Source organism: Haplochromis burtoni, unplaced genomic scaffold (genome assembly GCF_018398535.1).
Source record: "Haplochromis burtoni strain Fernald_Lab_line unplaced genomic scaffold, NCSU_Asbu1 Contig_384, whole genome shotgun sequence".
Taxonomy (NCBI): Eukaryota; Metazoa; Chordata; class Actinopteri; order Cichliformes; family Cichlidae; genus Haplochromis; species Haplochromis burtoni.
This window is the reverse complement of record NW_024582745.1, coordinates 485801-500796: the sequence shown is the minus strand read 5'-3', so window position 1 is coordinate 500796 and position 14996 is coordinate 485801. Positions and strand designations below refer to the sequence as shown.

Below are 14996 nucleotides of genomic sequence, written 5' to 3'. Positions count from 1 at the left end.
TGAGGAGCCTGACTGTGACACCAAGCGTCCAGTTTCCCGTTTAGATCACGAGGAAGTGTTGGTCTGTGGGGCTGACCTTGCGTAGCTGAGTGATGTCCGGTCTTTCCTCTTTAGGCAAGCGCAGCGTCGTGCGAGACTCGCTTCTGCCAGACTCCCCAAGAGAAAAGATGGCCCCTGAAAGCAGAGACAGGTAAATAAAGGTGTAAAGGTGTGTGGATTGTGGCGTGACGCTGTGGCGTGTTCTTTGGGTACCTGTGGGTTTGACGCTGCTGTGAGAGGACGTCCGAAACAGGAAGCTGCTGGGTTTCTGGGCCTGACCAGGAGGAGGGGACGTCTTGGGGGAGGACGGGAAATCTGATGCAAACGTCAACAATGCAAAGTGTTAAAGACGCACTCTCTCTCACATCACAACACAAAATGACACACACATACAAACTGAATCGAACAGATTTCATAATTACAACACAGCTCCTCTTCATCAAAGCGTGACTGCAACCACTCGTATGTGGAAGACGAGATTGCTTCACTGAAATGTGCGCTTCTGAGGAACTCCACTTTGATGTGTTACAGCACGTGTTGCACAGTGGGATTTAAAAGAGCGTGTAATTGTGAAACATTCCACCCACACACACCCACACACTCTCTCCTGTGTTACCTGTCTTGCTGCTCGATCGCTGCAGAGAGACTGAAGGAGCGCCTGTGCTCATTTGGTCAGCGCTCTGAGGGAGAAACAAGTGTGATTTAAAACAGCAGACACACAAACCCGTTTACCTCAGTGAACTGAAGACAAGGACAGTACTCACTGCACATCTGTGTCGCAGGCCAGATGTGCCATTCTCTGCTTTGCTGCTTTCTGGTGATGTACCACTAGAGAGAGACACACGCCACTATCAGCAGCAGAACCTCAGCCCTTTGTTACCACTTTAACATAGATTTTTGAACAGGCGTTTGTCTCTATGGCAGGCCTCACGTGCGTTTATCTGCACGCCATCCTTACCATGAACTACTTCCCATCTGCTGTGCAGTGGCCACATGACTTCCTGTTTTGGTGGAGAACTTCAGCGAACTACAAAATAACAGGTTAAGACAGGCGACAGCGCATAATTAGACATGAGAGCAGTTACAGCGTTGACTCGAGGGACACGTAAGGTAAGCAGAAACGCCGAGTCATCATCTTCACAATAAAAGAAATGTGCAGACGCTAAAAGCAGAATATCTCCGTCAGTATCAACCTTGCTTTCTCCTTTTGCTGCTGCTGAAGCCGTTCTCTCTCCTGCCAGATAAACAAGGTACCAGGTCTCCTTCGCTCCTCTAGGGAGGGGCTGGAGGGGGACAGAGGAGACGAGGAGGCTGAAGATGAAGAGCCCAGCTCGATGTGGAGGCTAGATCTGGGAGTGACAGACACAAAATGGATACAATCAGAGTTTTTTATCCGATTGTTTCCAAGCTCGTGAGCCGACTTCCAGGACTTCTTATTACTGCAATCACTGGCAGCTCGTCTGTTAGAGACGCTGCTGACATACAAACTAAACTAGGACTCTCTGAGAAGAAGCTTCCAACATTTAAACTCTGATTCCTCTTCAACAACACAAACTTTCATATCCAAATGTTTCCCAGTACTGATGTTTACGTACGATTTACATTCACAGACGTTTGAACCTTTTACTTTAACCAAAGGAAGTCGGGCAAATACGGAGGGCTAAACGTGCACAACTAAACATACGCTGTTCCAAACATCGTTTTAATCAGAGAATGGCATCAAGTCGGTTCAACATGTGAGATAATGATCTGGTCGTCTAAGGAGCTGCTCTGGTATTAATTAAACTAACAGGAGCAACAATGAGACAAAGTCCAAAATAAATAAAATGGTTTTATAGGTGAAAGCTGTTGAGTTTGGTCGGTGTTCCTGCTGACAGGCTAACACCTGGATCATACAGAGGCTGCACAGGTAGTCCGACTCCTCTAGGACGGCACATCAATACGTGCCACTGACACAAGGTTTGCTGCCTCCCAGCACAGCCTCAGAAGCATGAAGGAGACAGTTAACTCTAGCTTGACATTGCCAGAGAAGGTGCTTAACCCAACAGCATTACCAGGATCTGCTCCTTTGTGCCATGAGCTACAAAATGACCTTCAGCAAGCCACGAGCGTGACCGTCTCTGACCAACAATCAGACTTGGGCCCTGTGCTCACTGCCTGCCCTGGGGCCTGACAGGTCCAGGAGTGGTGCTCCGTCCTTTCCACAGATGAGAGCAGGTTCACCCTGAGCACAAGTGACAGGCATGAAAGGGTCTGAAACCTCCAGACCCGGACTTTCATCAAGCATCTCAAACTTGGGATGGACTGGTCCTGTGATGATTGACTGGAGTTGGACATACCACCACAGACAGACCCTTCAACCACAACTCAAAAGCTTTGCAGAGGTCTTTGGACTGAACTTCCCAAACATCATGCTGATCCAGTGAAATCTGTAGGAAAAGTCCAAGATCAGAAACAGCAAAACCCCGTCAATGTCAGATATTTGATCTTAAAAAGTCACACATGGCACTATGGCTCCAGTTTTGCTCACCCACCAGCATAAAATACAAAAAGCTTTATCACAACGGCAGCGCGAGCAAAGGTCCACGACAATCGTCACACAGAGTCAAACATTCCCTCAGAGCGTCAGAAAGCAGAGAGGCTGTTCTTGTTAACAGCTGGTGTAACCCTGCTCACGTCTCCATCACAGAGCCCACTGCGTGCCTGAACTGTGTGCTGCTGGACTCGAGTTGTGTCATTTGCAAGTGAATTTACCCACGTGACCTTGGTGGCTGTGGACGTTCCTTCCTCTACTAACCCACAGTGCACGTGACACTATCCACTCGGCCACAGCGTGGTTACAGAATCAGCACCCTGGCGTCTCCATTGCTGTCTCGGGTGACTTCAAACACGTCACCTTGGACATGACACTTCCACCCTTCACACAGGATGTGGTCTGTGCCACGGACCAACTGCATGCTAATGTCAGGGAGGCATACAGTTTCTCCTCCTTTCAGCTCTATGTGCCTACTGTGAAGATGCAGAGTGTGACCACAGGAGGTGGTCAGAGGGCTGTTTTGGGGTGACAAACATGCGCTGAGACCCACGGTGAGGACATCAATGGGCTCACCCAGCGTATCACTGAGCGCATAACCTCCTGCACCGACTCTATTGTCCCTCCATTGTTACCCAGATAACAAGCCGACACTGAAGATGAACTGAAGGGGGTCCAGATGTGGACTGACATTAGACTGACACCAGAGCTGAGGACACCAGCATCTACCTACTCAATCGAGTCTACGCCCTGGACCAGCCGGAGAGGAGCGTGAGCGTCACGTTGTTTCAGTTTCCTGGTGCATTCAGCAGCGTCAGACAGACCTGCTGGGTGATGATCTGACAGCGATGCAGGTGGATGCCTCGCTCATCCTGGATTGTTGATTACCTGACAGGAAGACTAGAATATGTGCGTCTTCAACACGCCAGGTGATCAGCAACACAGGGAACCACAGGGGGCCTCTTCACTCTCTACACCACAGACATCAGCCACTGCACCTTGATACCACTTTCCACCACCGACATCTACCAAAGCTTTAGCTTTTAGCTAACTAAATGCAAACAGTCTTAATATATTTGCCAAGTCTTGTTTTGTTTAGTGTGCAGAATATAAAGTTATGCATCAGCATACTAAAGGCCTAAAGTTTCTTCTGATAACATGTATCACTCTGGGTTCCAGTGTTATAACACAGTATGAAGTGGATTCATGTTGTGTGAACCTGCAACATATTTAACCTGGAGAACTTTTGTGCTGCACAAAGCAAGTATTGCAGCTACGCTTTGGGAGGTGAGATTTGTGCAGATAATCAATATTCCTCTTTTAATTTTGAATTCAGATTTCTGTTTGTGGTGTTACAGAGCAGACCCTGCGCTCTGAGGTTTGAACCTACTGCAGGTGATACAGCCATGCAAAGCTGACTGTGCTTCACACCACTGACCTGGATGTTGTAGACTCCTGGGATTGCAACGGTGACGATCTGTCCTTCTGATCCTGAAAAACCAATACGCGGTCAACATAATCAACACAAACACAGGACACGACACTGCGTGACAGCTGCAGATCGGCGTGAGGATGACTGGTACCGAAGGAGGCGTGGATGTATTGGTCCTGATGTCGTCCTCTTCCTCTGTCACACTGCTGTCAATGAAGTCAACCTGCTCCGCATTTCCATTCACTGTGAAGAGTACGATGGTGTTCAACACGTCTCACAGCACAAACAATGATTTATGGCCTGTGCCTCTTTCCTCACCTCTGTTGGATTCCTCTTCTTCCTCCGCCAGGTTACTTTGGTCTCTGTTGACCTCAGCCATGCGGAGGGAGCGCTCTGAGAAGTCGTCAGCAGACTGAACACACAGCACATGTCAGTGAAACACTGATCTGTTTATCTAATACTACACAATGCATTTCTATATCCACTATTATAGATATTAATAGAAGAATATATAATGCAGTCACATGTGACAGTGTGTATCCTGTAACGTTACCTCGTTCCCAGACCATCGTTTGCTGCCGCTGTCAACGCTGTTGAAGCCAGAGTCCAGCCCTCCTAACTGACCTGGAAACAGTTCCTGGTCTGACAGACTGCAGGGAAAACACCATAAGCACCAATTAAAATGAAGAAGAGCAAACATTGTGTTAGTCGGGGCAAACTGTGAAAGAGCGCCGCTCTAAAGGGCAGTGACTCATGTTTTTAGGCTCTGGTGCAGTGCTAGAGTGGATTTCCCACAGCAGAGTTACTCCTCTTATCTCTGTCCTTGGTTCAAGTACTACAATGTTACTGGGCGGCTAAATGGAATGCATTGAATTACAATGGTACTATTTTCATTTGAGTGTAGATGGATACTGAGCGGCCCCCAACCCCCGGGCCACGGACCAGTACGGGGCCACGAGAGTTGAGGTTTGGATGTGAAATTGACAGTTTTCAGGGTTTTTATCGTTAACTCGGCTTCCCTGGGTCTTTTCCCGTGTTGCAGTTGTGCGTCTTATTTTGAAAGAAATATTTATGCGTTACCATAGCGACCAGAGAACATTGGGGTTGGGGTTTAAAGCGTTAAGAGGCACAGAGGAGGAAGTTACGCTAAATGTTGTTGGTGCATTTCAGGAGGACGCTGCTAATAAAGTTACAAAGTGAATCTGCATTTATTATTATATTTACCAAATCCCACAGTTTGTGTCTTGGTTGTATCATTTTATTTTGTCGTCTTGCTGAGCAAATTAACTTGGCAGCTTCTTCCAAAGTATTTGTTACTCACAGAGGTAAATTTACAGGATTATAATATCCAGACAATCCAAACACGCTGGCGTAGCACCTCCACATAAAATATGTATCATCACACGTGTTCTTAGGATCTGACTGTTACAGCAGGAAATTGCACACAGCGTCTTCACTGACTTAACCCAACCAGTTAAAGAAGTCTTGACTATCTCTTAGACCTTTGTCCTTACCAGCTGTTAAATCCAGTGGGTCTCAGGTGTTTCTCCAGCTCTTCTTGGCTCCTCTTACAGGCCTCCATGTTGAGGTACTTGAAGATGTGGTATTTGCCCTTGGAGCAGATCTGCGCTGGTGGCATCTGCAGTGGATTGCTATCCAGTGAGATGCTTTGCAGATGCCTGAGGTGACGGTAGCACAAAGGCAGATGGGAAACTCGGTTGCAGGAGACATCGAGCCTAACGAGGGGCAGCTCGGATATTTCTGTGTGGGGAACAGAGAGGGTAAGCGTCAGTCGCTCCGGGCTTGGAGCTTCGTAAACATTAAAATCCAAACTGACTTCATACAGTTGAAACCTCAACTCCTTCACCACTGGACGTCGATCCAATAAGAATTCACTTCTATACTATATTATCTACATTCCCTCTCTGATTGGCCTGTTCAGCGCTCTCTAATCCTACTGTGGATTTAGTAAGCACGAGTGGCAAAGGGCTCCAAGTTTATTTGTACCTTCAGGCAACGTGGTGAGCCGGTTCCTTCTTAGGTTCAAGTCTCTCAAACACTCCAACTGCCCGAGCTCTGCTGGCAGACGCTGAAGTTCATTACAGCTTACATCCTGAGAGAGAAAAAACTAATAAACCAAGAGGAAAACTGCAACACAGAAATGTGACTGAGTGATTAAACTGTAAGACTGGACGTCTGACCACGAATCACAGGAAGGTGAAAAGAATGCTGTGAGGGGTACCACTGTACCCTCCACAGTACAAACAGAACATTTCAAGGAGAAATGACGGTGTGAGTGTGTCGTACCAGCTGCCTGAGTTGTGTGAGGGAGTATATGGAGGCGGGCAGTGAAGACAGCTTGTTGTTACTGATGATGAGCACTCGAAGGAGGGGGAGCTGAAAGACCGAAGGCTGTAAACTGGACAGGAGATTACGACTGTGGAGTCACAGAGAGAGAGATGCAGTTTAGGAGGCGTGACCTGGGACTGCACACAAACACAGTTAGATGCTTTACTACGTTACACAGTGTTTGCTGTGAGCTGCACTTTTCCTGCTCCAACTAACAACAACCTGGAGGGTTCGCCTTGTCTCCTAGCAACAGCAAAATTAAAGTGTCCAGGCCCACATTAACAAACACTAAGACACAGAGGCTCGCCTCAGAGGTGAACCTGATTACCGACTGCTGCCTTTGCACTAACCAGCACCTGGTTCTACCAGCCTACTGTGTGCTCTCTGATCATTATCAACAGTTGGATTAGTGATTGTTTTATATAGACTGGATGAACAGTGCACAGACGGAATGATCACTGTTTGTGTCACTGATACCAAACTATGACTGCTGACTACTCAGTCAGTTTGTTTTTAAAATGTATCATTTTACATGAACAAAAACAGCATTTTTATTGGACTGAACGTGGCCCAACAGTCCACCTGAAATAGTTCAGGACCAAAGCTAAATTTTGCCAGAAATGTTGCTGCAGAACAGCTGCAGTAACAGTGTTTCTCACTGTTTTTGAAGTAGGACTGGCCTCCATCTGACCTCTGCTCTTCCATTACCACGGCTCTAAGAACTGTTCGAGGTCTACATTTGTCACAACATTACTTACTACAACAGAATACAACGCTACTGCTAAACAATGCAGTGCAGTAATCAGAGTCATGTGTTGCAGTGTGTAGGACTTACCTGAGGTTGAGGTAGGTGAGAGCCTGCAGGTTGCTGAGGCTGGAGGACAGGGACCGCATCCCATTGTGGTACAGGCTCAGTGTCTCCAGGGAGATGAACTGACACAGCTCCTCTGGCAGCTCACACAGGCGGTTCTTTGACAGATCTGGAAAACATCAAACGGCCCAAACTTCAGTAGTTGTAGACACATTGATACAAATGTTAAAATGGACCAAATGTTTATTAAATGTTTTTATGAATGAGATCTTTGCTTTATGCCACATACAGCAGCTTGCACTGTAAAACCTGCAGCATAGACTTAACCACCACCGCCTCCTGCCTTTCACGTTACTGTACAACACTGTCAGTCACCATGAAGACAGCGTGGCGCAGCAGTCTCAGCTCAAATTAGACATTTAAATGAACAAATGCAGGCAAAGGATCAACTTGATACATTTTTTTGTTTTAATTACTTTACAAATTGTTTTTATTTGTTTATATTTTGTATGTGTTGGTAAACCTAAAGGTCAAAGGTCAAGTTTCCTGATAATCTCATGAATGCAATAACCCTGAAAGGAGTCACCTAGCCCTTTGCATTTGATACCACGAGTGTATCCACTAATAATCTCAAACAAGGTTGAATCTCAGGTCAGAGGTCAGAGGCTGACATGTTCATGCTTCAACAGGACATCTGTGCTGTAGCTGTGTCTATGTAATCGCACACACCCCTGAAACCCGACACTGTGACCCGAGGTATATCCTGATGTGCACGCCCCTGCATTGATTTCAAAATCCTACATTGCATTGTTATCTGGAATTATTGCACCTCTGACCCCTGACTTTGAGGTCAAGGCCACTGAGATTCATCAAACTCCAAGTTTTTTAAGAGATACACCAATGGAATCAGGGTAAAACTCCTACTTTGCTTCGTTCTGGAGTTATTGCATTCATAACTTTGGGTATTCCAGTCGCCCACCTCCTGCCTGGCACAATGACGACAATATCACATCAGCCTTTCATGGCCGAGGACTAAAAATGTAACTTAACGTTGGGTCAGTGCAGGTCCCAACTATTGTCATTGGGCCGTTCGATACCATTAGATCCTCCTGGGCATTTATGGCTAGTTTTTAGATGCAAGTTTCCTCATTTATGAGTGAGACGATAACAATCACCAATATAAGGACTCAGAAATGTCAGCAAATTCCCAGAGGGAGGTTGCTGATATCATCTGAAAGGACATGAGGGGACATAAAAAGAAATGGAGGGACAAATATGTCTGACCTCACGAAAGAGTAGAGACTAAGGAGGGAAAAGGTTACTGCATGTAATTTTTTTCTATCATGGGCAGAAACACATAAAAACAAATAGATAATTAACTGGGACACAAACACACGGTACAGTAATTAGCACCAAACACACCAGCACAAGCAGGTCGTAGGTCTACAAATATTTCCTGCTGAAGCCTAAATCAAAGATCTCGGCTGGTGAGAACAGGACACAGTCACTGTGTGGGTGTGGAGTTTTTGTAAAACCGCTTTCAGTTTAGTTAAGAATTAGATTAAATGACTAGTAAGCCTGGTACCAGGTAGTGACAACACCGATGATTAGTCGATTAGTTATTCCCTAACCTTACCCAAGAAAACCTCACCAGCCCAAACTCTGCTGACCTTGTTAGCAGAGTCAGACTGATTTCACATTAGAAAGTGTCCTGCTGTGTTTCAGCCTGGCATTAAGCAGAAACGCTCCACAGCGAGGAGGAGGCCCAGCACGTCACCATGATAAGAACTGAAACCTTTTGTCAAAGCTGACTCAGACCAGCTCTCTTCAAACACTGCTGTTTTCTCTGTCCTCTCTGGGGAATCAGCTCACATTCAGCTGAGCTGAAATGTGATTGGATTTCCTCGTCAGGACACACGGTGCAGCTTCTTACTTCCTTCAGTGTCTACAGTAGAGGTGAAGAGAACAAACCCACGATACTCTATAAAATCTAATATATGGTTAAAAAACCTGAATGTTCTTTTTATTTACATTTATTTTATTCTCTTATTATTTAGTCCTCGCTCCCACTCTGGGACTCAAAGCAGTTCAGCTGCACACAACCCAAAAGACAAAATATTAAGAACTGAAAAAAGTAAAACGTGTGTTAAAGAAGCAGAACAGAAACTCAAATATATGACAAAAACTTTGTCCACATAGTGTGTAGGGCTGTAATAATCTATCAATTACTCTATTAGTTAATCGAGTGATTATACAAAAGCAAAAAGACAAAATGAACAATGTTTTAATGTTTAACTACGACATTTGTATTTACGTGCAACATTAAAATGTCATTATCTAAAGAAAACATTTTCAAGTACAGTCAAATACAGAGTAAATAAGATAAATATGCAAACTGCACTAAGGCTTAAAATGCTCTGTGTTGTTTCTGACATTAATAGGAGCCAACGAGACGTTATGAAGGTGCACATGTTAAAATCCACCCAACACCCTCATGGGCTCAGTTTCACTGGTCCATGTACTTTTTTATGGGCCTGTGAAAAACTTTACAATTTCATATTTTTAGAAATTACAAAATTTTATATTATTTCACTTTAAAAATGTTATGAAAGCCTTGAAATAAATGTGGTCTAGTACACCCCGGGCCCCCCTTTAGACTCACCCCTGTTTGCTTCCATATAAACTATGACGGCTGCCGTCAGCCTTCAGCGAGCCGTATCATTTAAAGATGGCACCAAGCTAAGGCTACGTCCACACTAATGCGTTTTCTCTCCGTTTTGGCCTCCCGTCCACACTGAGACGCCGTTTTCCTCAAGCAAAAATGCAGCGTTTTGAAAACACTCTCGAAAACGCATACATTTCAAAACAGAGCTTTGGATGCTACAAACACGTTTTCTTTTCCCTGACTCACTTTACCTGTCATTGCTCGATTACTTAGATATAAAAATGCTTTGTTAATATAAATATACATCATGTTGATGGTTATTAAATGACTCCTCCTTGTTGGCTGTATTTCAATCAAAGAAAATTCAGACCAGCTAGATCTGTATGTGTTCACCCAATGAGAAGTAACAACGACTTTCATTGCTAAGCATTGCACATGCTGCTGCACACTCTGGAAAAAGTTCAAATCTAACCAAGCAGGAACAAATGTTGGATCGCTGTTAAGCTAACACATCATCAGAGCTACTTTCTGCGTCCTGAATACCAAGGGTAAGTAATGCATGTGTACAAATATAGACCTGAATATATTCATTTCTGTAGGGGTGGCGAGTAACCCTCTACCTTCATGTCACAGGTCGTTCAGTGTTACCCTGTCTCACGGGATTATCGGCCACTTCAGGATACCTGCTGACCTGGATCGACTCCCGTTAAATTACCACAGTGGGTGTGGAGATGTTTCACCAGGCTTAAGAACAGGGTCAACGATTATTAGCTCGGAGAAACTGGATCAAAAATATAAACAAGGAAAAGCACACAACAAGAAAAAACAGTATGCAGGTTATAGCAAGCTCTCACTTGCCCTGTGCCACCGTCACACTCTGTGGGTATTTTCCAGTAAAAGCCACAGGCCTAACCAGTTTGAGCCCTGGTCCATATGCAGACACTCTGACAGTGAGCAGAGTGAACAGCTGCTGTGGATCAATGATTGTGCTGTGGCCAGAGGGCACAGTAAAACACAGGGCAATGAACCCTGTTAGCAGTAAGACGGCAGCTCTGAAGCTCCACGTCTGCTATAAGGGACCTAAATACATATAAACACTGTCAGATTAACCATAACGCCTCACTGTCAATGCCATTAACTACAGACATCATGGTGAAGCTCATTGGAACGTGACATTTCACAGCATTTGTGCATCCATCAGGTTCATTGATGCTTTTTGTTCTCAACCGTATCAGCAATGGATGGAGTTTGTTTATTGCCACAAATGATATGGCAGACAGTGAGCTGGCATATCAACACGTCCATCACATACAGCAGGTACACGTCACCAAGTTCCCCAGCAAATATATTTCTAAAGGTGCTCCTGATGCAAAGAAATCCAACCATAGATGCCCATAATTTATGTGTAATAATAAGAAATGGAACAGGATTGAACGCATGAAGAAAGAGAGGTGCAAAACCACATGGAAAGTCATGAGACCAGCTGAAATCTACCAGTAACTAGAAACCAGTCCTCCCACTTAGTACAGATGAATATCAGCTGGTTGAGACCCAACTAATGGGCCATAAAAAGGTGTGTCATTACTGAGGTGCCCCACAAGAAACATCTGATCAGGGTTAAAACCAATGAGCTCTCTCTCTTCACAAACCTGTTGTTGGAAAACATACTGACGGCTCCAAAAGCACAAAGACCGCGAGCAGGTGCTCGCCACGAGATGCCAGACAGACGACTGAGAAGAATGATCAGAAGAGCTCCCCAAGATCCAAGAGCGCCATGGCCTACGCTCACCCTCACCACACACTCCAGAGCTAAAGAAGAAAGCATGTTGAGGCGCGTTTAAAGATTGGTGACAAACATTCAGACGAGCCTGTGAATAACTGGTCAGATGAAACACGTCTGGAGGAAGGACCAGCACGCTCTGGGCACGCTTCATGTAACTGAAGGAAGGATGAATGGAAGACGTACCGAGACCTTCTGCTACCAGGATGACGAAGATGAAATGAAGACAATGATCCCAAACACACGGCCAACGAGACTGAATTGGTTAAGAAAATAAAGCTGGCGCAGCCAATCGCCTGACTCTAATCGAACATCTGTGGAAAGAGCTAAAGGTCAGAGTTCAAAGTAGGGGCTTAGGGAGCACGTTATGGAGCACTGTTTATGTGGAAGAATGGGCCAAAGTCATGTGACTAGTTTCTCTATACAGGACGTGTCCTCATCAATAGGCTTCTGTACAAAGTATTAAATACATTTTTGTTCAATACTTTCCTGTTTCACTGTGTCATTACACACAAGTCAACATCTACAGTTTCATTTCTTTGCATGTGTGGATTGCATGGCTATTACTGACATTCGGTCACAATGGCAGCACGTTTACTTTTAAATACTTAATTCACCCTCTGCACCTGACTGGTCAGAATAAATTCATTTTTAATAATAAATATCTGTTATTATGCTGCCTTACCTTCAGCTGGAGCTGGGCAAGTTCTCCACAATTTAAAAGTAGGGAAGGTGTATTTACTGGAACAATGAAAGCAGATCATGAGGCTTAAAAGGGGGCTGAAGGTTTTAAACAGATCAGTAGAAAGAGGAGGATTTTCCTGTCAGAGCAAAGCTCTGCATCTAATTACAGGCTCTGCAGGAGGCTTCATCCTGGACACTTACGTCACCTCTCACACATTGATCAGACAGAACTCTGTGGAGGGCTTCCAAACACCTACAGCATGATAACACAGGACACGAGCTCGAGACATCAAACAGGTTTAACCTCATTGTTTAAAAAAGAAAAAAGCCAAATGAAGTCATCGGCCCTCTTATGTTCCACCCTGTATTGCATAACAGCGGGCCTGAGGAGCTGCTCAGCACACGTTTGCTTGTGTTATGAGCTTCATTTGATCACAGCTGACACACTGAAACATTACAGCCTTCAAAGTCTGAATATTTATCCAGGTAAGATGGACAGAAGGACATAACCTGGACTTCATCTGCACAAAACGCATCTATGTTTCATGAGAAAGTCACCACTACTACAAAATACAGCGGTGTCTCCCACGAGTACTTGGGCGAGTACTTGGGAGAGTACTTGGGAGAGTATTTATGTAAATATAAATATCATTATATAAGCCATTGGCTATGCTGTCCACCCCTGCTGTACATTTATTTACCAGCTTTAGTCGTTTCTAGGATGTGACTGATGCTCTGCATGAAACTGACCAGGTGAAGACCACATTGTGAATGACATATTATAGAAATAGCATTTCATTGTTGTTCACTTTAACTGCGGTGGCTGATATCATATAAACAACATATGCACATTTTACAAACAAAATAAAATAATATTTCTTTAGTTGAATTTGTGAAACAGACACAAACATTACAGTTTGACATCATAAAAATTGTATTTCTGCACCAATGAGGTGATTCTCAAAAAGCTATTAGCCAAAATGTTGGCACCTTTAGCATGCTGTGCTTAAAGCAATTAGAGGGAACTGGATAACTCAAAGACGTGACGGGGCTAAAAATGACATTTAAAATGAAATCTGATCCTTTGTGTGCAGACGCTTCATCACAAACTCTCACTGGAAGATGTGTTGTCAAGAAGCCATCTCTAAGGAAGGGAAATGAGATAAACACTGAGGTGGATCCAATTACACAAACACTGCACTGAAAATCAGTAGCAACACGGCTCAGAGTGATGAATCCAGATTTGAAACTGTCATTGCAGGATCTGTTTAGCAGATCTTATGAAAATCTGGCTCCATTACTGATTGTCCCATATCACGTTTCCTGCACATTCTCCACCTGCCTGTGCTGAGGTGTGTTCACGTTAACAACATGAGCCTGAGTTAGTGGGCAGGCACCACTGCCAGGAGACAACAAAAGAACTGAGAAGACACAAATAAATGAGTCACAAGGAGAGGCTGTAGGCAAACGTGTGCGTCGCTTTTTGTAATAACATGAAACAACTTAGCAACAAGTGCTCGACATATGAGACAACCTTACATTTGTATTCGTGTGTGTCAGAACGTCTAACACTGACTGACAGTTATAGACTAAAGTTACTTTACTAGAGTTCGACCAACCACGCGTTTTGGAAATGACCTCATTCGACTACTTTACAGCATTAAATATGCACTGAACACAAGCATTCCTGCTGCTGTGAGCGACTACAGCAACATCAAGCTTTATTATACATTCGGTTTAGCGCCATGTAGCAACCAGCTACCTCTTCCCCTCACCCTGGCTCTTTTTCATAAGACAGCATCAGACCGCAACGTCTGTTCTGATGCTGTTTGTTTCGCAATGTTGCCAATGACAACACAACTCTGTGTCTGCTGAAAGACAGGATGTGGCTGTGTGGATTCCTGTTACAGTGTTAGTGATAGCAAGCCGATGAGCAGCACTACAGACAGAAGCTAAAGGCGTTCGGTACAGCGTGTGTGAGAGTAGACAGAAACTGCACTATTTCATTAGGTGGGAATCTAAATGTTTCTGTGAGTGATGGAGACGTGCAGCAAGTTACCATTTAAATCATAGCGAGATGTTTGGATATGACCCGATCTTAACCAGCAGCGTGTTTCCTACCAGCAGTATAACTAGCAGCTCTGTCTGACTCCTGTGAAACAGACTGAGAATGTCGTCTCATTATTTGAAGCCCTTAATCTTTTATCCTGTCACACCTCCCGTCTTCGTTCTGTTAAAGCCATACAGACTGCAGGTTTTGCTTTAGCTCCATATGCAAAGCTCAGTGTGTCCATGCAAAAGGCAGAACATGCTGCTCAGCACACTGACAAACAAATAATACGACACAATGCATGATGGGCATGAAAAACTAAATCTAACTAAATAAATGCCCCATGGTGGTTGGAGGTAAAAACATATAAATAACATTGTTTAAAGACTTCTCTTTAGTTTTAGTTTGTTTTCCACTGAGTTATCAGCTTTGTCACTGGTTAGCTAACAGAAACTATTGTAAGTCTACTAACTGCTACCAACCAACCAAACCCAGTGACGTAAAGGTTTGTACTGGCACCAAACCTGTTCTAGAAACTCTGAGCACTTATGTCTTAAATGCAGTTGCACAGTTTGAGGACAGGGAGGCTCCATAACTGACCTAAACTACAGTTCGTATAAATCTGTTAAACTACTTTCCTTTCATTTAAACTC

At 44.4% G+C, this 14996-nt stretch overlaps 1 protein-coding gene across 2 annotated transcripts in view; it reads right to left on the bottom strand.

The window, feature by feature from the left end:
- Positions 1-14996, bottom strand: part of lrch4 (leucine-rich repeats and calponin homology (CH) domain containing 4) — a 40694-nt gene that overhangs the window by 5430 nt on the left and 20268 nt on the right. For both annotated transcript variants that reach the window (XM_005944830.2, XM_005944832.3), the window contains exons 2-15: positions 7189-7333; positions 6312-6441; positions 6012-6117; positions 5519-5765; positions 4558-4654; positions 4323-4416; positions 4156-4247; positions 4011-4063; positions 1233-1388; positions 998-1066; positions 804-867; positions 656-719; positions 253-354; positions 77-174 (exon numbers count right to left, since the gene is read on the bottom strand). In XM_005944830.2, the coding sequence (XP_005944892.1) occupies positions 77-174; positions 253-354; positions 656-719; positions 804-867; positions 998-1066; positions 1233-1388; positions 4011-4063; positions 4156-4247; positions 4323-4416; positions 4558-4654; positions 5519-5765; positions 6012-6117; positions 6312-6441; positions 7189-7333 (1517 nt within the window). The remainder of the gene's footprint in view (positions 1-76; positions 175-252; positions 355-655; positions 720-803; positions 868-997; positions 1067-1232; positions 1389-4010; positions 4064-4155; positions 4248-4322; positions 4417-4557; positions 4655-5518; positions 5766-6011; positions 6118-6311; positions 6442-7188; positions 7334-14996) is intronic.